At 41.6% G+C, this 25,135-nt stretch overlaps 1 protein-coding gene across 10 annotated transcripts in view; it reads right to left on the reverse strand.

The window, feature by feature from the left end:
* SOX6 (SRY-box transcription factor 6) overlaps positions 1 to 25,135 on the reverse strand; it is a 515,133-nt gene that overhangs the window by 94,545 nt on the left and 395,453 nt on the right. For all 10 annotated transcript variants that reach the window (XM_074997727.1, XM_074997726.1, XM_074997718.1 and 7 more), the window contains one exon: positions 19,666 to 19,745. In XM_074997727.1, coding sequence (XP_074853828.1) covers positions 19,666 to 19,745 — 80 coding nt within the window. The remainder of the gene's footprint in view (positions 1 to 19,665; positions 19,746 to 25,135) is intronic.

The following is a 25,135-nucleotide window of genomic DNA, read 5'->3' on the forward strand; positions in this document are numbered from 1 at the left end:
TCCAATACAGACTGACATTTTTAAGTACAGAGGACCAAAAAAAAAAAAATTGCAATAAAAACTGACAAATTGTAAGTACAGAGAGCTCTCACTTGAGCATCATTTCTGGGACTTATTCTCCTTAACAAATGACTCTGGACTGATTAAATTACGACAGTTAAATACCATCTCGCCGAAACTGCCTCTTCACAACCAGTTTACAGTAAAACTGAGAGCAAAGTCAAGAAAGCATGCTCAACACTCGTATAAACTATCAGTAGCTGCCAGTGGCTAATATGATCAAAACAATTAGGCACCTGCCGGTGGCCTCCTTAATACTGTATTTGTTTTCCCTTAGGGAAGAAAAACAGTTGCTTTATTAGCTTTACTGCATCTCAATAAATTTCCAGAGTATGTCACCCCATCACCTTATAAGACTTAGTGATATATTTAACAAAACAGCATCAAAACTGCAATACAAGGGTTTACTTCCTGCAAAATATGAATTTAAATGTACACTTAAAATTTAAAACAGCTGAATTTGAAACAGCACAATTAGTTCTCTGCTACCACTTGAGAGTATAACTAATGCTGATTCTACCGAAAGAGAATAACTATTCAAGTCACAAGTGCCCAAGTCTGTGATATTTAAATCAGATTTCCCTTTTCTTCTGATGTGACTGAGTCAAAGATCTAACCTTGTAATATGTAGGCACTGCCCCTTAGGTCCCCAGAGAAAAAACTACATTTCTGCCATGTCAGGAAAGAACAAAGGGCAGGCCAAAAGCTGACCGCAGAACAAAATAACAGCTAGGAAAAAAAGCCTTTCTGCTCTGAATATGGAGCTGCTAGACTCGGAGGAGTAATTCCCTTGTGAAGCCACTGACGGGGAGGGTGAGGCAAAGAAAACCTCCCTGACTTGCGGCTGTGTCTCACCTCATTTCACTCATTTTTTTTTTCCAGACTGAATGTTGCTCTGCGGAGAATATGATGCTAAGCTACTTTTCCTGTAGAGTTTTTAAAATGGGCCTCCGAGAAAGGGTTTGATACATTTCAATGACTAAAGTAATACCTTTGTCCATCTGAGCATTAAATGGCCCATTGAAATACAGCTTAGTTAGAAAGAATTTCAGTAAATGGTACTTTCTAATTTATTTTTTCACTCTCCCAACAGATTACAACCTGGCTCTGAAAATGCAGCTCGACCACTTTTCTTTACCCCTCAGGTCAGGCCTTTAGCCAGTGTTAAATAACTATGACCCCCTTATAATACTAGAGGTTAAATTGGAGCACCAAATTATTCTTCACTATATTACCTGATATGCTACAGAAAGTTTTTCTCTGTTCGTGAGTCCTACTGTAAATAGTCTTAACAAAAAAAAATGATATAAGGAGAAGAAAGAGCACATAAATGCTATTTTCACAGAATATTAAATACCTATGTCAATGAAAAACACCAAACCTCTTGTGCATAAGCATCATAAAGGAAAGTGCTGCAGCAGGAAGTTTACAGGAAGTTTAAAGAATCAACATGTAAGTGAGAAAGCTTCCATACATAATACTCTTCCCTGTCGCTATTAGAAGTTTACATTTTTGTCGCTAGTAGGCATGAACATTATTTCATGCCATTGGTCATATTTAGTTTCCTGTTTCACACAACTTGACTATAATATGAAATTGGAAAATAGTTGAAATTGGGTTTTTTGGGTTTTTTTTTGGCTTAATGATTTTAAATGAGAAAGTTTTTTCTGAAAAACATTTGTTTTCTCCTGTGTATACAGTTTGCAAAAGTATCCATGGCTATTTCAATATTACATTATTTGAAAGAAAGCTTTTTTTTAAATCACATGGTAATTAATCTTGTCTCTATGAACATGATTCTACTGTAAATACTCCTCCTTGACTATCCTTTTGTCCCAAGATTCTTTGGAAGAAAGCAACCAAGCGATAATTCAGCATTATTGCTGCTTCAGTGCACTAATCGCTTAAAGAGCAGCTAAGACCCTATGCTCGCTGCCACAAGGCTCCTACAGCCTCCGAGCCTAAGGCTGGCTTTGTGACCGAGCAGCATCCAGATGTCAAGAGGAATATCCAGGTCCTAATGCAGCATGCCGCTCCTTTCCAGTATGGTCTAAACATCTGTTTCATCTGCTGCCATACAACCTGCTGAATACACTGAGACTGTGGTATGAACTAGGGAACTGAAACAGAGTGGAAATGAAATACTGAAATTGCCCAACTCTATGTGGGTTTCAGTAAAATACCTGCTGGTAACATAAAATGCTTGGTACCCAAAAGCCTGCGTTTGACCATTTATTATACCAACTATAATAACCTGGAAGAAATCCTAGCCAAACGCTAGGGGGGAGCGGGGAGAATAACAAGCCTTTTGCATACTGTAAATTCCACAGTGATCACCACTTTTTCTTGTTGTGAACCAATTTCATCATATTATAACTCCTTGGTTAACTTGCCTGGTTACTTTTCTCTTCTTTTATGGTGTTAACAGAAGAGGCAAAGCCAAAGGTATGCACACAGCATGGAAATTATTTGTAATGGTTATAATAACTGTTCTGTATCCAAAATACATTAAAGCTAAGGTTAACACATGCTTCTGTTAGGTATTCGTGATTTTATACATGACACCTCAATAGTTTTAAAAGTAATTGAGCATCTTTTTTATGTAAAAGATAATACTTTAAAATAGACAGATTGTCACAGGGCATGACAAAAGGAGTGAGCATTTTAGGTGAGTTATCATAGCCCTCAGGGAGCTGCACAACATGACAACAAAGTCCTTCCAAGCCCAAAGGCTTGTATTCTTTCAAATAATGCTGTAGTTACAATGCTGATTGATAGTCATGCCACAAATCTCTTAGACTATTACTTAGGTTGCACATAGATGAACAGGATGACTTATTTCTGATTTCAATGACCCTACCAGACAGCAAAATATATCACAAAATGCGGTATGTAGCAGTCAATCCCCAAGTCCAACAAAATCTGACATTTTAGTTTTGTTGTTACAGGTTGAACCTCTCTAATTCGGTACACTCTGATCTGGCAACACCTATAATCTGGCATGATTTCAGTTAGCCAGACAACCACTCATTCTGGTGTGGCCAAGTCTCTTGTGAACCCATAAAGTTTTTCTACAGACACCAGTCCTGGCTCTCAGTGTTCTGTGCTGTTATTTAGCTGTAATTTGCCCCTAAATGTCTTCTAAGAGCTCAGTAAGCAGTGGAAATGTTAGTATTGCTGCTGGATAATACTGACCTCCTGTAGTCCAGCAAATTCTCTCGTTCAGCAGTGGTCAGGTCCCAAGGGTGCCAGACTACACAGGTTCAACCTGTACTTCATATAACCATTATACATTTGATACAGTAATTTCTAAATAAAGTAAAAAAATCTTGTATTATAGGATGTAATTGTCTATAGAGCAGCTTCTGTCTATACAGACACAGTATGCTGGGCAGGAGCTCTAGCTCATTCTAGGATATATAGGACTTCCATAGATTTTTTTTTTGGTGACCAATTAATCTAAGAAATTGAAAACTAATTTCTACATCTTCCATGGATGCCTTTTTTAAATTTTTTGTTTGTTTGTCTATCTGTTTTTGTTTTAGGGTCAATTCAACATGAGCAAAATTGTGGACAACTCCAGAGTTGGGTGAGGGGGAAGCAGGCACATAAAAGAGCAGAATGTATGTACCCTGGAGAAATTACAGTAGCCGCAGCTGCAAGCTGTGGAGTGAGATATGTGATATGCAGTAGTTCTACAACCCAGGAAAGATACCATGAATGTGGAGTAAGCTGTCAAATCAATGGTAGTTATTAGGTTTATAAAGCTTTGTATTTCATAATTTAATGGAGTTTCATACTTGTCCCTGTATTGCAAAATGTACATTGGATTGGATGGTTCAGGGGACTGATAGTAGAGTATGGTCACTGGCTCATGTAGTTAGTTGACTATAAACTGATATTGGCTGATGGCTATACAATGACCTATGTGAAATGCATTAGAAGGGAACTGAGTTTCCTAGCCTAAAAAATGAAGTTATCAAGTCAAGAGTAAGATATGTGTCTGTGATGTGGAAGGCTGTTAAACTGAAGTCTGTTTCCTGGATGTTTTGAGACCTGCCAACCAGGCACCAATATCAGGAAGAAAACAAATGAGAAAAGAAAAAAAAAGCATATCACAAAAGCTGAACATATAAAAACGGAATAGCACAATTATCTTCCACATATATACTTCCAGGGCTCTGAATCCAGTTTGGGAGAAAGGGGTGCAATACCTCGCCAGCCATTCAGAAGGGGTAAATAGCACACGGGACTACTTATTTACACTGATCTGTCCTACAACTGTGTCGAAAATAAATTTGTTGTTGATCTAATAATGATGCTGAGAGGCAAAACTAGTATCATTAAACTTCTACAGGCTCATCTAAGAAAACAAGTTGCTAGTCCTACAAGTGGCTGAAAAACAGGAAAGAGTCCCAGCTAAATTACCTCACCTTTAGCCCCTGAGGCGTTACCTCCATCTTGGGAAAAGACCCTGAGTGTCACGCCATAGAGGGATGTTTTCAAAGTGCAATTTGCAGGTTTAATCCATATAACATGTCTACTGTTGAAGAGCCACAGACAGTTCACACTGTAGTTTACAACCATAGCATTACTTTCTCTAGCAAAACTGGAAGATGACAAGTAGGGATATAATAAATATATACTGGCTCTACTGATCAGGAGAAGCTTTATTACTCAGAAGAGGCACATCTGGGGAAAAAGTCATTCAGGTGCATCTCTAGCATCCCATTCAATTAACATATCATTAAAAATGGTTTTGTCCCCTCTCAATAGACCATGTTACCTGATAACAAATTTTAAACATAGATTTAAAAGCAAAAAATACTGAAATGGCTTCTTTGTGAACCCTGAAACAGCCCTGGTTGAAAGATATTTTAAAAATTTTAAAATAATTACATTTCAAGCCATTTGCAGATCTCTTATATAAATCTCCTACTGTACATTTAGAACTTATAGACACTTGCTAACAAATTATTTGCTTTAAATGAGAACACACATCAAATCAAGAGCAAACTGGACCTCTAAAATTGCCCCTGCAATTTGTGTAGATATAAATTCCACATTTGCACATCAAAATCAAGTGACTGTAAACCCAGACACAGATGTTTTATATGAAAGTGTATCTTACATGTGCAAATGGAGAATTTACAAAGTCAGACTGTATGGGGCTTGCTTGGAAATGTGGTCTGAAATATTCTTCTCTATGTTCACATCAGTACTACTCTTACTTTTTATCCAAAAAATTCTCTCTATGAACACCAATCTTCCCACACTAGCTCAGATCACAGGTCCACCTACTCTAGTACCCTTCCTCTGACAGTAGCCACAAGAAACCTGGGAGTCGATAATTATGGAATAGTCTGCCCACAAGAGAAATTTCATCCTAACTCCTTTTAGTTATCAGTCAGTTTATTCCCTGAAACATGAGGTTTTATTTGGTATTTCTATTCTATCTAATATAACTGAAAGTGTTCACATCATCCACCTGTCCTTTTGTAACCCTCCCAAGTACTGATATATTTGCTCTATGATCTCTTGTGCCAGTGAGTTCTACGGGTAATATTACACTTGGAAAAAGAATTCCCTTTTATCCATTCTTAATTTGTTGTCCTTCAATTTCATTACTGTCCCCTTTTTCTCACAATAGGAAAAACTCGAACAGAAGAGCCCAATTTACCTTTACCACATCATTATTCATATACCTTTCTGACATCTCGATCTAAATGTAACAATGAAACTCTGATCACTCTCCTTATATAGCAGTCACTCTATGCCATTGTGTAGTCCATATATCCCTTTTTAATTTCTCCTTCTCTTGAGGTGGATAACCAAAACTGCATACTGTATCCCAAGTGAAAACACACCACTGATTCACATATTAGTATTATGAGACTTCTGGTATTATTTTTATCTTATTCTTAAACTTTTAACATGTTTTTTACTTTGATGACTTACGCACAAGAAGGAGAGGTTTTCATCATATGCAGTAACTCCTTGCTTAATGTTGTAGTTATGTTCCTGAAAAAAATGCTACTTTAAGCTAAAAAAAAATTAAGTGAATCCAATTTCCCCATAAGAACTGATGTAAAGTGGGGGGAGTATGTTCCAGACAAAAGATGGTTGTGACCATGTGTACATATGTAAAAAGCTTTAAACAATTTTAAACAATTTAATACTGTATATAGCAATGATGACTGTGAAGCTTGATTGTGCTTGGGGTGCCAGAGGGTATTATATTTTCCAGAAGTCTTGCTACTAAATGATCAACTAGCATCCGTCTGAGCTCTCACGGGTTAACATGTTGTTGTCAGTGTAGCTTCACATGCTACAAGACAACATGGACTGAAGTAGGAGGGAGGAAACACAATAGATGCCAGGCAGTGACTGCAAATACTTCCCTGCAGAAACTGAACATCATTATGAACCCACACTATCCTCTGGGCAGTGCTTACAAGATTGCACAATACCATGGGGTAGCCATGCATGTGCACTGAGAAAGAGAGGCAGAGATGTGCATTGCCCCTTTTAGATACGCCGACCTGACTTGAAGTGCACTCCCTCTTTAAGTACTGTACTGGAGATCATGAAGTTTGCACTCTGGAATCTGTAGCTGTTTGTAACCCGCTTTGTGAAGATAGGGTATGGAGCGGGAAGATCAGCTGAGGAGAGCAGGGACATCCTGACATCAGCACCCCTCTTTCTCTTTCTCCACCCTCCCCTCTGCACTCAACAAGCAAAGGGCTCCCAGGAGCAGCACCAAAGTAGAGAGCAGGAGTAGCACAGCAGTGGGCAGAGAGGCAGCTTACCTGAAGCTGACAGCTGTCCAGCAGCATACAGTACTTTACAGGAATTTGGGGGGCTGCTGGCCCAAGCCCCGCCCCCCAAGCCCCCACAAGCACAGGCTGAACTACCAGAAAATCCTGCAAGGACTGGGCAGCCAAATGACTTACAAGGGAGCACTACACAACTTTAAACAAGCCTGAGGTCTAATAGATAAGTAACATAATAATTAAACAACATTAAGCAGGACAAAGTGAGATGTTACTGTAGCCTGACCTTTTCCTGAGTAGGTACAGTTAATTTAGAACCTAGCAAGTTGCTCACAATTATTACTTGCAATGAGCACTAACTTGCATTTTTCAACACTGAATTTCATCTACCATGTTATTACACATTCCACTTAGCTTCGTAAGATCCCTCTGAAGGTGTTCTGTTCTCTCTGACCTTCACTAATCTGAATAATTGTCAATTACCTGAATATTTTCCAATAATTAATAAAAATTGCACAAAAAAACTTCTAAACATATTAAATCAGATACAAGAATGGGGACTGCAGGACATCTCCCTATTAAGCTTTTTGCCCTGTTTAAAACTGATTTTTTTAAGTTGTATTGTCTACTGTCTCAGCCAGCTCTACTCCTTTATTGCTCCCAGGAAGTTCTGCAGGTCTAGTAATACATGACAAACTTCCTATTTCTATTCTAAAATAATATTTTATTTTATAAGTTTTTTGATACAGTTTTTATGTCTGGCTCTTTGTTGTACAAATTCCAAGTTAATCCTCCTAATAAGGGAGTAGGTTGTTTTTTTCTTTTGTTTTGTTTGTTTTGTTTTGTTTTGTTTCTTTTTTCTGTTTTTTTATGAGAGCAAAGATATAAAAAATGCTAACACACTATATTGTCATTACTTATTTAGGACTGGGTGAATATTTAAAAAACCTGGCTAAAGATTCTTGTTTGCTGGCTAGGGACTCCTTTTCTGCTGAGTATGACAAAGGGGAGAATAAATATCTAAATACATGTCCTGTTTTTGGTGCTTCATTATATATGTATTTGGTGAGTGTAGTGAGCCGCTGTGGCCTCCTGCTGACTCAGAGGCAGAGGAGGCTGCGCAGAGGCCCTGGTGGGCAGGCCCGGAGCCAGAACATCAGTGGCCCACCCCTCAGAGGGCAGGGCCTAGAGCCAAAAGGGCCAAGGGCAGAGCTCGGGACCCATTAAAGCCTGGGCCTCCAGAGAGAGAGGTAGCACCTTTGCGGGCTCCCAGACGCCAGGGGCAGAGAGCCCGCTGCCGCCTGCCCACCCAGCCGGTCGGGAGGAGCAAGCCCCCAGCGGTCCAGACCAGCCAGAACAGCTACAGATCTGGATGCCCCAGCGGACCTACCCGGACTTCCCAGATCTGCCAGGACCCTTACGCCGGTGGAGGACCCCCTCCTTGGAGGAAACCCCCAGGCCCAGCCAGACAGGCGGGGGCTAGCAACCACGAGGCCCCAGGAGCGGCCTTCCCTGGAGTTCCAGCGGACCCCTGCAGCCCCCAGGCCCAGGATCGCCTCGGGCCCACCGTGCTACCGCTGCCAGACTACCCCAACGATGTGGAGATGACCGACTAGCCAGAGCCCCCAAGGGTAGATGATTTGGAGGGGGGCTGACCCCGCAGGACCCCCTGACCAGATGGACTGGGACCTTCCCCCCGATGGAGGTGGAGGTAGGAAGTGGCCTGGGGAATGCTGCACCAGAACCCATGGCGGTGTGTTGCGGCCTGGATCCCCACCGCCGTGGTAGTGTGTAAGAGACCCACAGGGCCCCGGGCCGGGTCGCAGTGGTGTGGGAGGGCCTGAGACCCCCTACCCCCTCCCCGACGGAGTAAGCCCTTGCTGGGTTTGTTCCCCAAACTTTGTGCTGCTGCCCCGCCCTGAACTGAGGGCTGGGCTTGTTCCTCAACCCTTGTGCTGCTGCCCCGCCCTGAACTGAGGGCCGGGCTTGTTCCTCAACCCTTGTGCTGCCGCCCCCTCCCACCCCGAACTGAGGGCTGGGCTTGTTCCTCAACCCTTGTGCTGCCCCCCCCCCCCCCCCCCCGAACTGAGGGCTGGGCTTGTTCCCCAAACGTTGTGCTGCTGCCCCACCCTGAACTGAAGGCTGACCCCGGACTGTTTGACTGGCCACGGCCCCGCCCCAGCCTTTAAGGCAGGGCCCTCCAGCTGCGGGCAGGCCAGTCACCTACTCTGAAAGGGGACAAAGCCCTGGGATGGCTAGACCCAGGGCAAGCGGTAAGGGCCTGCGCCACCCAGAGGAGCGCAGCCATAGCACCCAGGTGCCTACGGTGAGCAAGTATGTCTGTTCCAAGGTATGTCTGCATTTTATTATGCTACAGTTTCATAGAAGGAGCGGGGTGGGGGTGTCACATTTTCCCCAATAATATGCAATACAAAGGCTATTTTCTAGCAATACAATGAAGATTGATTTGTTCTGCAGGTCAGGGGATCCCTGGGAAGCCAACATATTGTCATAAAATGAATCTCTTTAACAATTTCCACCCAAAACTATCTAATTTCTGGAGACAACCAGCACATGTGCAAGTATGTTTCCATTTTCCCTGTTAGAAGCAGGTGAGAAGAAGACACCTGTTAAGCAGGTGGGGAATGGGGATGGGGAGGGCAGTGATGATAAATGATGAGGGAGGGCAGTTCAGTCTCAGCAATGGTACTGAGACATACCCAACTGATTAGGGGGCTGATGGCTGTCCTCCTCCAGGTTGAATAGACTGCAAAGGAGAGATGGGCTGCACTGGGTGAGTTATTACTAGCTGGTTCCAAGATATGTTAGATAACCCCCATGTCCGATGTCTTCCTTTCATCCTGAAGTTTACAGGACAAATCATTTAGTTTCTCTGTAATACCCTTGCCCTTTTTTATTGATCCCTTTGCTTGCGGGAAGTCCAACAGCCCTGCCAATTTACTCTCAAGCTTCCTGCTTCTAATAGTCTTCAATAAATTTCTATTTGTTTTTATGTCTGCCTACTTGTACTTCAAATTCATGTTAGCTCTCCTCATTTCCATATTACATAACGCCTTTCAGCACAGGCTGTGCTCCATTCTATTTGTTTCTCTGGGCTTGGATTTCTGTTTTTTTTTTTCTTCTTTTTTTCAGGCAACCAGAAACGTTTATTAAATGTGAGGGAAGAGATGAATATATACAGCAAGAGCAGCGGAGTGCTGCTGGCGCCTACCCCACTCGGGTTTATTACACCCAGCAGAAATAGAGAGGAGACTTTAGCATTCATATTAAACAGGCCGAGTCTCTCCCAGGCCACCCTGCCAATGGGAGTTGGCTCTGACTCAGAAACAAAAATGGCGTTGGCTTCCCCTTCAACCTGAGTGCTTCCAGGAGCAGACACAAGTGCCTCAGGCCACAATTGAAGTGAGTTTGATGTTCTCTGTCCTTTCTGCAGCCAACACACTCTGGATCTGCCTCATGATCAGCCAAGCCTAACCCCACTGCGGGTTTTGCACATGGCACCAACTCAGGACCTATCAAGCCCAACAGCCATCAGTGATGAGTGCCACGCTGGTTGCTACTACTCCTTCCACAGGGGAATCAGGCAGCACCACACACAGCTCCCCTCTGGCAGAGGAGTTCCCTCAGGCAGAGGGAGCCTGGCACAGAACAAAGATCCAGGTTGGGGCTCATACAGCAGGTGAATAGTAGGACAGCTGCTCCTTCTCATCCCCATTCCAAGGACAGCGCCTCAGAACTCGCAAGCGCCACTTGGGTTTCTGTTTTGAGAAGGAATCCTTTTTTGTCCCGAATAACACTTCGAATGTTACCACTTAGCCATGCTAGTTTTAATCCTTGACACCCTACACACTTTTTTGTTTTGAGTTATATGCATACCTTCTGTGATTTCACTATGCTATGCTTAAATAGCCTTCATGCTGAGTCCAGAAACAGACAAATGATTACAAGACTTCTTGTGAGACATAAGCTCAGGAGTTAGTACAGTTAATATGGTTATCTAATTTCTCAGCCATGAGGATTCTAAAAATATTACTGGCCAACTCAATACCCCACATCTTAGACAGTCAGAGTGAGAGGAACAAAAATATTCACATCTCATCATATTAAGAGTTACCCTGGTGAGCTTCGTAATTGATTCTAGAATATTTTCATGTCTCTTTTTAGCTATGAATTGCCTTTTAGTTTTCATCTAAAGTAGGCCAGGCTTCCTTTCTTTATTCAAAGACCACCCAAAGAAAACAGATGATGATAACTTTCCAGTCTATGAAACTTTAAGAATTTTTTCTACCTTTTTCCATTAAAAAAAAAATTACTTCCTCTTCTCAATGTCACCATGCTTATAACTTTTACTTCAGAAGGAAACTGAGTTATTCACATTACTACTACTCTAAAAATTAGCCGGCAAGGGGATGGAGACATGGCAATGGAATGTCTGTATATGCACAGTGCCCTATTGTCTACTATCTCCATACAAAAGTGCCTTTGTTGCATTGCACTTCATACTTACGGATCTATAAGTACATTAACAATGATAAACATTTGTCCTATGTGAACAGCCTCATACTGAAAATACTTTTCTGCTTATCTAACATATATTTGAGAGATAGTAACAGAGAGGAAGCCGTGCTAGTCTGTACACTATCAAAACAAAAAGCAGGCAAGTAGCACTTTAAAGACTAGCAAAATGGTTTATTAGGTGAGCTTTCGTGGGACAGACCCACTTCTTCAGACCATAGCCAGACCAGAACAGACTCAATATTTAAGGCACAGAGAACCAAAAACAGTAAGCAAGGAGGACTGATTTGCTCACCTTGATTATCTTTTTCTGATTTGTCCTCCTTGCTTGTCCCATATTTTGTGGGGCTCCTGTTCCCAGGCACCTGGTGTCTTGAAGTGGCAGCCTCCACTGCCAGGGAGCTCCTCCACTGGGTGGCTATCCCATTCCCTGGCACTTGATAGAGGTACCCCGCCACTGCCAGTGAGCTCTGCAATGGGGTGGCCTCTTCATTCCTTGGTGCCCACCTGCTGGGAGGTTGTGGAGCCCCCATCCTGGTGCCTCACTGATCAGGTGTGACATGGAACAGCAACCCCCTATCCCTGGAGGCCAGTGTCCCGTATTCGCCATAGGGCAATTTGGTCACCCAAGTTCTGCCACGACAATGGGATGTGCCTGGAATGGTATTGTTTCCTATAAAACCATACAGAAAAGAAACAGAATCAACAGGCAGATGACTGGGGCTGGCTGGTGGCACCCCCCACCTCCCCATCCAAGTTCTGCCTCAACCCCAAGCCTCCACCTGTGAGGCACCCTTTAGGGAGAAGTGGGGACTGAAGCTCCCGCTTCCTGCAGAACATTGCTTGCCATTTCCCTTCATCAGTAAGTGAGGGGAAAGTGCACACTTTGCTGTCTTTTCCACTCTGGCTGGAGAGCACAGGGGGTAGATAAACCTGGACCTGCTGCAGCCCCAACCTACTGCAGTGAGAGAGGGCAGGGTAAGTCCTCTCTCTCACCCCCGGGCAACCTGTATCCTGAATCCATTAACCTCAGCCCTCCCACCCTCCCCCCTGACCAATGATTTAAATGAACGATGTACATTTCGTTTTATTTTCTATAAACCAAAAATAAATTGAGTTAAGGGTCCAGGCAATGCTGGGTAATCTTCTAGTATCCTACAATTCAAATTTAACTGTGCTAATGGGTTGTCCGAAATGTAATGAACTGGGAGAAATGCACACACCTCACAGCCACTTCCTCAAAGACAGGTACCATATATGTTTCTAAAAGCTTGGAGGGATGCAACTGTCAGCTCCGAGCGCACATCATAGCTAGCATACTCCCCACAGACATATCACAATTAAAATATTTTTTAAATGTGCCATCCTTCTAATGAACTACCATACCATTGATCTATAAGGTACTCTTGGTAACTAGAGCAGTAGCTTACTTGCTTCTTCTGACTGGCTTTGGAGTAGACACACACTGCTGGCATATGTCGTTATAACTACAGAAAAATAAGTTCTAAAAAGTACTTTTGCTTGTGGTCTGAGGAAGCCAGTTATTAAGGCTGCATAAAGTTTCTGTTCAGATTGATACACTCAATCTTCCATGTTCACATAGGTTTGAATTTTTATTGCACCCAGTCACATTAAAACAAGAACTGAAGTACACAGTCTGACATCCAGAGTCTAATGAATGAGCCCTTCTGTACATATGCACTTCCTGGTGATGAGAGAATTTAAATATGTAGTTTGTTAATGCTGTGCCTCTTCTCAGGCTCCCCTCCATCTCCCTTCTTTATAAAAGAGATCAAATCTACACTGTGACTATGCAAAGAAATTCAGACTCACCCAAGATGGAAATTAAAGGTGGAGATCAGAAAAAAAAGGAGAGAAAACATAGTGAGGGATTAAGCATGCAGCCCCAAAGAACACCGAACTGCACAAGAAGAAAGTGAAACAGTAACTCACTGACACATTTTTCATTTATACCCCTTCATTACCATCAATATCATGGAACTTAACAGAGATATTACATATACACACACACACACAGATAGAAGAGAACGTGTATAAACAGTCCTTTAATTAAATTCTCCTAATTGTTGCAAGCCTGACAAGATTTTAATTTTATTATTGTATTGATGGCTTGTTCTCTCAAAGCTGTATTAAAACCTTTCTCCTTCTTTCTTTTAGAGCTTTTTCACCCCACAATTTCTATAAAATAAGACAGAACAAAAATATTTAAATTACTATTTCCACCTACTCAAATTTTCAAATACTATTCCCTTAATTTAGGCCACAACTCACAGTATCATAACAAGAAGCATTCTGTTAAAATATGCCCACCCAGAGCTCAGTAGTCTTTGAGTGCTAGATAAAATCATTCTATGAGGCTAATGAAGACAGAAACTCTGCCTGTAACAATATTAAGTTTTTTTTTTCTCTAGTGATTCGAAGAGGTGAGCAATCTGTCAATAATACACTGAGTGAAATTACTTGTCTTGTAGGAATTCCTGCTGACAGTCACTCACTCACTGTGCTGACCCAAACACCTACCTGCTGACAAACAAATTACAGTGTCTACCTTTGAAAAGGTAACTAGCTGGTTTTAATTTTGATAGGTCTCACTGACTCTCTTTCGTGTTTGCTCAATTCCCATTCTTCATTGGGTTAAAAAAAGAAAGGAAAATCCAATGTTTTTTGCATTTGAAAATATCATTATTGCTTACATCCAAGAATGTTATGTCAGATAAAACTGTTAAAGTGTGTCTAAGCAATATTAAGAGTGGCAGCCCTGCCAGTGACTGACTGGGTGAGTGAACACATTACCGAGACAGCATTGTAGGAATTAATTTTCTTCTATAAAGTGATTTCTAAGGCTCATATATTTCACAATCTAAACATATGTCACTGTTTCATAAACAAAATAAATGGATTAAAATAATACATTACCAATATGCTGACACATGGAGATATTTTAATTAGAAATACTTACGCTGTGTGATATTTAACTGCTATATTTGCTGAAGAGGAGCATGCATCATTTAATAAGACGACATAAGGCAGGTATATCGCTTTACATGATATGGTAACAAGAGTGGGAGCAAATCACCTTCAGTCAACGCTAAGATTATCTGACCACATTAGCCTCAATAAAAAATTTGCTTTAAGGTTACAACATATAGAGGAAACTACATAAAAGAGAGGCAAGCCACGAAAACAACTTTTTCATTGAAATAATAAGCCACCAAGACTCTGGTTCAAGAGAATAATATTTCTTCACGAACAGCCACATTTAACATCTTAGCTATTTAAAAGGCATATTTACATGATTGTCACAGTACATTGGCCTCTTTCCTGCACATTCTTCTTGACTTACTTTAAGGACCAGCACTAAAATAGCTGAGGAAAGCAAATGTCAACTGTGTTCTGAAATTTATATGTGTGAGAGAACTGGTATAAGTAGAAATGTAATATATTGTTTACCGTACTGAGTGCTCTCTGTTCTCTAGAGGTCAAAAGCACTGTAACCTCAGAGTTACAGTTTCTGATTGTTCCCAGGGTTAAATACATTATCAAAATTAATGGTTCAAACCCCTCAACCTTCAGATATATGAGTATTCATGCCTCCATCTGCTGAACTGTTCAACTAAAAATAGCATTCTTTGGCCTTCACTCCACTAATATTGTGCCCCTGAGGCACTCTGTGCAATGCTTCAGCAGCGCATTGGTTCTGCACCCAGCGGTGTAACAAAAGGTCATTTACTTTGTCTGCAATTATGAAGAAAGATAAAAAAGGGAAGAATGGAAACAGACAGGTGTATTTTCTTACAATTTTAAAACTCTTTGTCTTTACATGATTATAAAAACTTCAGGCTTCCAGAACACAGCTGCAACCATAGTTAAGACTTGCCAAGGCTCATTAATGTTATAAATGATAAACTTTGAAGGACAAATTACACAACTAGATCAGGAGAAAAACTTATGAACCATAGGTTTTATGGAGCTCACTTTGTTTAGGAATAACTCCAGCTAACATAATTGTAATGCTTCATTACTATCAACAGTTTATCAGAAATTGTTGACAGAGTTGCGACATTTCCTTCTTTACCATATAAACTGCTTTGTAGAAATACCTAAAAATGAAAGCAGATTTTTAAACAATAAAGAACAAGTTGTAACATTTTTCTTCCTTTCTGGGGACTCTGCACAAGATTTAATTTAGTCTTTGGTCTGCTGGGACAGCTCAGTTGAGTGTCAGCTAAGCTGATAAGAGATTCCCAAAAGACTTCCAGGACCACTGTGAAAGCTTGGGAAAAGCTGCCTGATGAGCAAACTCACTATTTTAAATCAGGTTCACCATGCACATGTGCTTACAGGAGATTTCTATTACAATGAGTGCCAACTGTTAAAAGGTAGGAGTTTACAATCAAGGTGACAAGAAAGAAGAGAGACTACAGAGAAGGATAAAAAAAGAAGGAGCAATGAAGAGGAAATTATCTGCAAGTTTCATCAGTGATTAATCATCACTCTCACTAATTAGAGCAACATGTTGCACAGACACATCAGCAATGGTACACATATCAGCTACGTCTACACGTGAAGCCTACATCAAAGTAGCTTATTTCGATGTAGCGACATCGAAATAGGCTATTTCGATGAATAACGTCTACATGTCCTCCAGGGCTGGCAACGTCGACGTTCAACATCGACGTTGCGCAGCACCACATCGAAATAGGCGCTGCGAGGGAATGTCTACACGCCAAAGTAGCACACATCGAAATAAGGGTGCCAGGAACAGCTGCAGACAGGGTCACAGGGCGGACTCAACAGCAAGCCGCTCCCTTAAAGGGCCCCTCCCAGACACAGCTGCACTAAACAACACAAGATCCACGGAGCCGACAACTGGTTGCAGACCCTGTGCATGCAGCATGGATCCCCAGCTGCAGCAGCAGCAGCCAGAAGCCCTGGGCTAAGGGCTGCTGCACACGGTGACCATAGAGCCCCACAGGGGCTGGAGAGAGTGTCTCTCAACCCCTCAGCTGATGGCCACCATGGTGGACCCTGCTATTTCGATGTTGCGGGACGCGGATCATCTACACGTGCCCTACTTCGACGTTCAACTTCGAAGTAGGGCGCTATTCCCATCCCCTCATGGGGTTAGTGGCTTCGACGTCTCGCCACCTAACGTCGATGTTAACATCGAAATAGCGCCCAACACGTGTAGCTGTGACGGGCGCTATTTCGAAGTTAGTGCCGCTACTTTGAAGTAGCGTGCACGTGTAGACACGGCTATCATTATGCATATCTAGCACATGTATATTTGGCACTGTATTTGCAAACTACTCAGCAGGAGGCAGATTTGGACGGATTCACTCATGTATGCTTGCAATTAAAAGGGTGAACAGAAGCACCTTGAAAAGATGCAATACATACTGCCATGAACACATCAGTCCAGGGATACTTTTGCTACACTGGCTCCCCACTGCATACACCCCTTTCCCAAGTCTCAATGAAGACTGATTGATCCTTGTTATCTGAGACACCTCTCATACCCCTGAAGTTGGGTCACTTGTGGAGGTGTTAGAGTTCAGACACTGTACTGCCAGCTAGCACAGTTATAAATAGTGTGGTAGATGGTGAGACGCTGGGCTTGCCTTCATTACAACCTTTTTAATAGGATAAGCCACAGATATCTGTAGTCTGGAACCAGCATAAGAGGAGGGTCCTTGAACTGAGTGGCTATCAATCCCTTATTACATAAACCTTCTCAGTGAAGTAGCCGCTATTGTTATGTGATGTGACCAAGAGCTCAAAAGGTGACACTTAACATAGAAAAGATGCTCCAAACAGCAGGGCCTACAAACTCACCTGGTCCTGGGCATGGCGGGGGAAGGTGGGGGGAGCTTGCTCTGCCCCCCATCCAGAAACTGTAGGGCCTCTGGCACAAGAGGTGGAGCTGAGGGAAGCTAGTGCTCAAAGCCACTAGGACCCACTCCATGCCACGTGGTGCTCCAGCAGTGAATGAAAGGGCCCCAGGCTCCAGTCACTGCATTGGCTGCAGTAGCAGTGGCTGGGAGGTCTGGGCCTTTTGTACCACTGGGCCCGTGGGGAATTGCCCCCATCCTCTCCTCCCTCCACCATTGGCAGGCCTGGCTCCATATGCCAGCCTAGAACAGGCTTTAGTTTCTGGACATTTTTACCCAAACTCTCTTTGCACTAAACCCAGAATCATAAAATCACAGAAATGTAGGCCTACAAGAGACCACCTAGTCCACTCCCCCTCTTCTGAGGAAGGACCAAGTTTACCTGGACCAAGCCTGACAGGCTTTTGTCTACCCTGTTCTTATAACACTCCAGTGACAGGGATTCCATAACCTCCCTTGGTAACCTATTCCAGTACTTACCTAGCCATATAGATAGACAGTTTTACCTAATACTTAACCCAAATCGCCCTGAAGAATAAGGTAGTTACGTCTCATCCTTTCTTCAGTGGCCATTAGGAAAAAATTCATCGTTGTGCTCTCTATAACAAATGTTAACATATTTGAAGACTTTTATCAGTTCTTTTCATAGTGCAGGTTTTCTGAACTTTCTATCATAATTGTTGCTTTCCTCTGGGCTCTCTCCAATTTGTCCACATCTGTTTAACTGAAGCTCCCAAAACTGGATAGCATATTCCAGCTGAAGCTCACAAGCATCATTCCTCCTAAACAGCAGGATTGAGATTATTTTTCTCAGCTGCATTATATTATTGGCTCATATTGATTTTGTGATCCATTATAAACCCCAATTACTAAATTTCAGTTGCTGACTTGAGACCAACTCTCTAATTTACCAAAGTCCTTCCAAATTCTAATCCCCATCCTCCAAAGTGCTAGCAATCACTCCCAGCTTGGTGTCATCTGCAAATTTTACATACATTCTCTCCATTGTCTGTTATCCAAGTCATTCATGAAAATACTTTAGGGTACTAGGCCAGGACTCTGCATGATGCTACCAGATACATCCTCCAAGTTTCATAGTGAACCATTGATAACTACTCTCTGAGGTGGGTTTCTCAAATACCTGTGCACCCACTTTATAATGGTTTCATATAAATCCCATTTCCCTATGTGGTTTATGAAATGCCATGTGGGATTGTGTCAAAAGCTTTCCTAAAGTCAAGAAAAATCACGTCTACCACTTCCTCCCTATTCACTTGGTTTGGTTTGGAATGATTTGCCCTTGACAAATTCATGTTGGCTATCATTTGTAACACTATTTATCATAATAGGTGATGGTTTAATAAAATCTTCCTGTCTCTTTCCAGACTGACTGGTCTAAGGGGGAACTTTCAACCTAACTAGGGATAGTCATACATGGGAACACTGCAGGTCTTCAGATCTAGCACATCCCACTTTTTTTCAAATTAAAGAAATGGTAAAACTGAAGAAAAAGAAGCAGAATAGTTCTTTGTATTTTGATCTTGCACAATCATTCTATTTCATTTTATCCATAATGTACAAATAAACCTAGGTCCAACATAAGCAAAACTGAGTTTTCAAAGGTTTACTTGCAAATAGTAATGTGCATCTTACATGGACTTTTCCTCTCACTTTCCATGCATTTTAACTTTGAAAGCCTTTGACTCCTACTCCATTATATATGACATTACTTTAGCTTTTCATCTTGAAATTAAACTGTATCACTGTGAAAACCTGGCAAAAAATTTGGCATGCAAATAATTTTCCAATAACATTTGGTACTTCCTTTGGTGAAAATGAATAAATACATAGCCAGGGACCAAACCCAGAATTCTCACTGCCCTGGCATCTGAGCATCTTAATACATGGGAAGGTTGAATGCAGAAGCTGAAAGTTAGCAGTTTATGAAACAGTTGTCATCCTACTGTTTGAAAAAGCAACTAAAAAAAAAAAAGTAAAGAGAAACAACAAAGCGTATTTTCCTGATATGCACAGTGCCCCAGCTGTAGTTCATGTAATGGACTTCGAGGGAGAGAGTCAAAGGAAAATACAGTGGGAAAAGATCTCTGGACATGTCGCCTGACAACAGGTCATAGAATTAAAACTACATATATATTCATTCAGTTGACATAAAACACACAGTACAAAATCACAATGTTGTCTTTCTCTCACAGAGTGCTGTTATATTTGCAGTATTGTAAGTATATAAGGTGTTAATCCTTCCGGGCTATGCTTAAAAATTATTGAACATTCAGACTATTATTTAGCATACAGCTGGTTAGTGGTTAGCAGTTTTCCTCTAAAGTGTTGGCTCCTTTCCCACATTTTTTTGTTTTGGCACATACCTGGAGCTGTAAAGGGCTGAGTCCAGAAGCAGCAGCAGCTGCCATTGTTGATGGAATGAACTGCACAGGATAGTTATCACCTGTCAATGAGAACAATGCATACAGGTTTAGACAATGAGCAGAAAATAGCAGCAGGCAAGTGCAAACATGGACCTAACATTGCCTGTGCTCCACAACACAGCTCTAAGCTCTATAACACTCCTCTAAGCCTAAACATCTGCAAAAACAAAAGGTTTAGCTGGGCACAGACTTGCAGTGATACCTTGCAACTTTTTGTTAACAGACAGCTGGTAGGCAAACTGGCACAACATAAATGTAATGCTCACGATTTTTATTGAAGGAGTACATGTGCAATTGAGGCATGTATGCTGTTATAAATCAGAAAACACATTCATGCTTACTATAAAGTTAAATAACTTTAAAAAACTGATTGAAATATAGAATATGGTCTAGATCTCAGAGCTAGGGCCCAATCCTGAGACTCTGGAGCACCCTCTAAAGATAATGGGAGATGCAGTTGTACAGAATCTCTGGGGATCTGGCCCAATGATTTATTTGTTCTCTTCCCTGCTCTGTCATTGACTCATTATGTGAGAAGTTCAGGAACTTCTCTGTGACTTAAGTTTATTCATCTCTAAAGTGAGGATAGCAATACATCTTCATCTCAAAGGACAGCTGTGAAGATTAACTGATATTGGTAAAGTGTTCCGAGATGCCAATAGGCAAGATATTTTAATTATAGCAGGTTTGTTATTGAAAAGCTTATCTGAATACTTCCCAGCATTTGAAAAGCACACAAACTAAATTTCTAGATAACGTTTTAGATCTCAGCACAGGGAGGTGCTGATTGCCCTCAGTTTCTAAGAGCTCAAGGAACTCAGCTTCCTAAGATGATAACTTGAATAATTGTGCATTTGCACTTGAATTATGATTAATATGCTGAAAAAGATGTGTTGTCTATCTGAAATAAGCACTGCAACTTTATGTATCATAATATTCTAAAGGCCTCCCACTTCAAAACCACTGCAATGATCCTTGTCATAAAGTAACATTAGCATGCTTAGTAAATGTAAAGAACGTTGTCATGAAGGTGCCCCAACAACCTCGGTCAAGGGACTGATGATGATGATGATGATGATGAAATGTAAAGAATGAAGGAACACTGGCAAAGAAAATAGCCCACCAATGGAACTGGGAAACTTTTAATATAAACATTAATACAACGATGGATAAATTACACTATATCGCGATTTAATGGAGTATCACTTTGGCTCTGTTTCCTTATTTAAAGTCAGTGTTATGTACTATCTCTGGGCTATATTTTAATAGGCCGCTCCTCTGAACATTTTTTATAGTTATACGAATCAGATTGCTTCAACATTTTTTTTTTGTGTTGAAAGTAGAACGTAATAATGAAGGTACAATGTAAAGCGTCCCAGAATAATGTAGGTAGGAAATTCCAATGGCTGTTTTTTTTTCAAATATATATTAATACCTAAGTCATCACAAAAGTCATTGGCTTTGTTGGAACTGTTTACCACCTGAAGTGCTACTGTACTCAGCCAGCTCAACGCAAATGTTAAGATGCTTTCACTTTTTAACAAATTGTGAGTTTCTAATCCACAAGGTCTCTTTGCATCATATCCATAATACCTCATCAGACCATTGAGCACAGTATGCGCTTGTACACAGTCCAGTAACAATTGGCTTCTGATTGCATATGGAGCTCTGCTACCATGCATTCACTAACACTGTATTGTGATGGTATCCTATGGAGTAATGTTCAAAATATCCGATCTTATTTTTCCCCCTTCCATGAGGTTGATTTTAGTTTGCAGTGGGTTTTTTAAACAATAACTAAATTATTTTCTGATAGCACAAGACTGTCTCTTTACGTTTAGATAATTCTTCTTATCTCCTTTATATCTAAACTAAATTATTTGAATAAAGAATACCCTATTTCAAGTTAAATAATGTTTCTTTAGTAAATATCTTACCAGGTTTAAAAAAAATCACAAAAATGTTGAATTAATGATCCTTTAAATGGGGGCGGGGGGATAACCATTCAAGCTATCAGCATGGACTGCCTTGCAGAACGTTTTGGAGGCATTCTTTCTTTAAATATCATGAATTATTCATTCCTGTTCCACACAGTAATCTCTCTCCCCCTCCTTCCACTTTTTAAGTTCAATACCAGTTGCTTATTTGTACTAAAACATTTTACATGTCAAACATATTTTTAAAAAAATCAAACTCTAAAAGAATTCTCTGTGGCACTCCTTTTTCACAGCTGTCATGCTTCTATGGTTTGAAATAGCTGGAATATAATTTGTCTTCACAGTTAATTTATTAGTTTCTCTACCACACTCTGCCATTTTATTAGACTCATCTTCTGCTATAAACAGCTTTAGCCTTTTCTTGAAGAAAAAGTATGAACTCATTTTTATGGATTTTTAACTTAAGTGTTGTCTCATTTTTGGTTCTCATTTGAGCATTTGAAGGTAGTCTGTGCATGGTTAAATTCTGGTATATCGTTGTATCACTGTTCTGAGAACAAAATTTAGGGCTTGTCTACACTACCACCTTCCTTCCAAGGAAGGATGGTAATTAGGGTGTCAGGAGTTTACTAATGAAGTGCTACCGTGCCTAGGCAGCACTTCATTAAGCAAACTCCCCCCGTGGCAACTTCGATGTTTTAAACCTCGAAGTACTGGCATGCATCTAGCTGCAGTGCACCCGCCGGTATTTCAAAGTGCCGGGGCAACTGCAAAGTCCCCTTACTCCTCCGAGTACTGGTGGGTGAGCCGCAGCTAGACACGTGCCGGTACTTCGACGTTTAAAACTTCGAAGTTGCTGCGGGGGGGCGGGTAGTTTGCTTAACAAAGTGCTGCCTATGCACGGCAGCACTTCATCAGTAAACTCTCAACACCCTAATTACCATCCTTCCTTCAAAGGAAGGTGGTAGTGTAGACAAGCCCTGAGTATCTCCAGAGCTAGGGAATGCTTTGCTGACACCAGCAGTAGAAACAGAGCAAAGGTACTTCCCTGGCTGCCTGCCCCAAGGAAAGCAAGCGCTCAGGGCACAGACTGCTTTTAATTTTTAATTACAGAAGATACATATTTTCACCCTCTAATTTTCTCCATGCAAGAATGGATCAAGAAGCTTCTCAGTAACTGTCTTGGCAAGAAATCAGTCAACATGTTGTAGCAATTTTTTTCAAATTTGTTTCTGGATTTGGAATGCTTGCGTGAGGACCCTTTCTTTTTAAATTTGTACAAAGGAAGACAAAGCATGTTGAAACAGGTCTGCTTGAGCTACTGGTGTGTAATGGCCTTTGATAACTAGCGAGTGAAAAGAATGCCTAAAGAAGAAAATCTGAACTCTTTTCATTTTACAAACCACCTCTACAATCTTCCTGCTTTGTTGATGATCTGTGTTTGGTGCTTTTGTTTTTATACAAATTGGTGTTTACCAGCCATACAAAAAACATTACCTAATTTTTGTTCATTTGTCACATTGGGCAACATTTCTAACTGAATAAAGGCAACACATATTTTACCATATTGCTCTGCAGCGAGAACAACTATTTCTTATTTAGTTTATAATGGATTCAGCAATGCAGCTCAATGGGGCTTAATTCACGTGAGCAGAGGACTTGCTTTTCAGATCAAGATTTAGTGGCTTACCAGGCACGAAACCCAGAATAACCAAATTTGTTAGCCTGTCAGTTTTCCCACTTATCTATCTTTTTAACCCATTTTGAAGAACTTATATGGCTCCATTCCATCTTAAAAGCAGGTGCATAGGTTTGCTGGGTATTTACTCATTTTCATAAATTAACTGGAAATTCAACATATCTCCCATGGATTTGGAAACTCACATTCTTTATTTTCCAATGGTAATACCGAGCTGAGCAAAGTTTACAGCTACCTCTATCTCATTCCATCACAGTGTTACTGTTTCACATCAAGCTTATAAAGCTGACACCTAGTCCTGCAGCCTTTGCATATGATGGGAGTTAAGGACCTTAGGATTAGTCAAGCTACCAATAAACACAATAGGGTATGGAGATACTCTGGAAAGTCTAATCCATACAGTGACAATGATGCACTAGTGTTCCAACAGATACTACATATTGGCTACGTCTACACTAGCCCCAAACTTCAAAATGACCACGCAAATGGCCATTTCGAAGTTTACTAATGAAGCACTGAAATGCATATTCAGCGCTTCATTAGCATGCGGGCGGTCGCGGCACTTCGAAATTGATGCGGCTCGCCGCCACGCGGCTCGTCCCGACGGGGCTCCTTTTTGAAAGGACCCCTCCTACTTCAAAGTCCTCTTATTCCCATCTGCTCATAGGAATAAGGGGACTTCGAAGTAGCCGGGGTCCTTTCGAAAAGGAGCCCCGTTGGGACAAGCCGCGCAGTGGCGAGCCGCATTAATTTCGAAGAGCCGCGGCCGCCCGCATGCTAATGAAGCGCTGAATATGCATTTCAGCGCTTCATTAGTAAACTTTGAAATGGCCATTTGCGTGGCCATTTCGAAGTTTGGGGCTAGTGTAGACATGGCCACTATGTTATATTATGATCTTGACCCTGCAGCATACACAGTTGCAGCAACAAGCATGTGCTTACAGAAGAAAAAAATTGAACTTGAAGGTCAAACTGTTTGAGAGGCTATTAGTGGTACCACTGTTTAGTTGGGTTTAGATGGAGCAACATATATGTATTGATATAGTGCTACCTGAGGCTACTTACCTTCATGGTGCTAACCAGGAGAAGCTACTAGGAACTGACTGAAGAACTTTACTGGAGTCTCACAGAATTTCTGCTAGGAACAAGACTCTTATAGGTTTGTTTTAAGCAGTTCTGCCACCCAGCAATGTCCAGTCATCTCACTAAGCGTAAGCGTAAGCGTACAGTGACTGGATGTGTGCTTACTGCCTTCACTCACCAACAGTAAGAGCAGGTCATTGAGAATACACAATGGTTGGGTCTATAGTACAAGCCTACTTCGAAGTAGCCTGCAGAGCATCTATACACACTTTTGTTATGTCTACACTGGGATGGTACATCGAAATAGCTTTTTCGACAAAATAAGCTATTTCGACGAGTAGCATCTACACATCCTCCAGGGCTGGTTCCGTCGACGTTCAACGTCAACGTAGGACAGCACTACATCGAAATAGGCACTGCAGGGGAGCGTCTACACACAAAAGCGTCCCAAATCGAAATAAGGGTGCCAGGAAAAGCTGCGGACAGGGTCACAGCGTGGACTAGCACTTCCGGGGCAACAGCTAGCCGCTCCCTTAAAGGGCCCCTCCCAGACACACTCAGCCTGCACAGCACGCGGTCTGCAGAGCCACAAGCACGCACACCCCATGTAAGCAGCATGGACCCCAGCAGCAGCAGCAGCCAGAGGCCCACACACCCACCCCTGGAGCAGTGGCCGCCCTGCTCAGTGCCA

This window comes from Carettochelys insculpta, chromosome 6 (genome assembly GCF_033958435.1).
Source record: "Carettochelys insculpta isolate YL-2023 chromosome 6, ASM3395843v1, whole genome shotgun sequence".
In the NCBI taxonomy this organism is placed as follows: Eukaryota; Metazoa; Chordata; order Testudines; family Carettochelyidae; genus Carettochelys; species Carettochelys insculpta.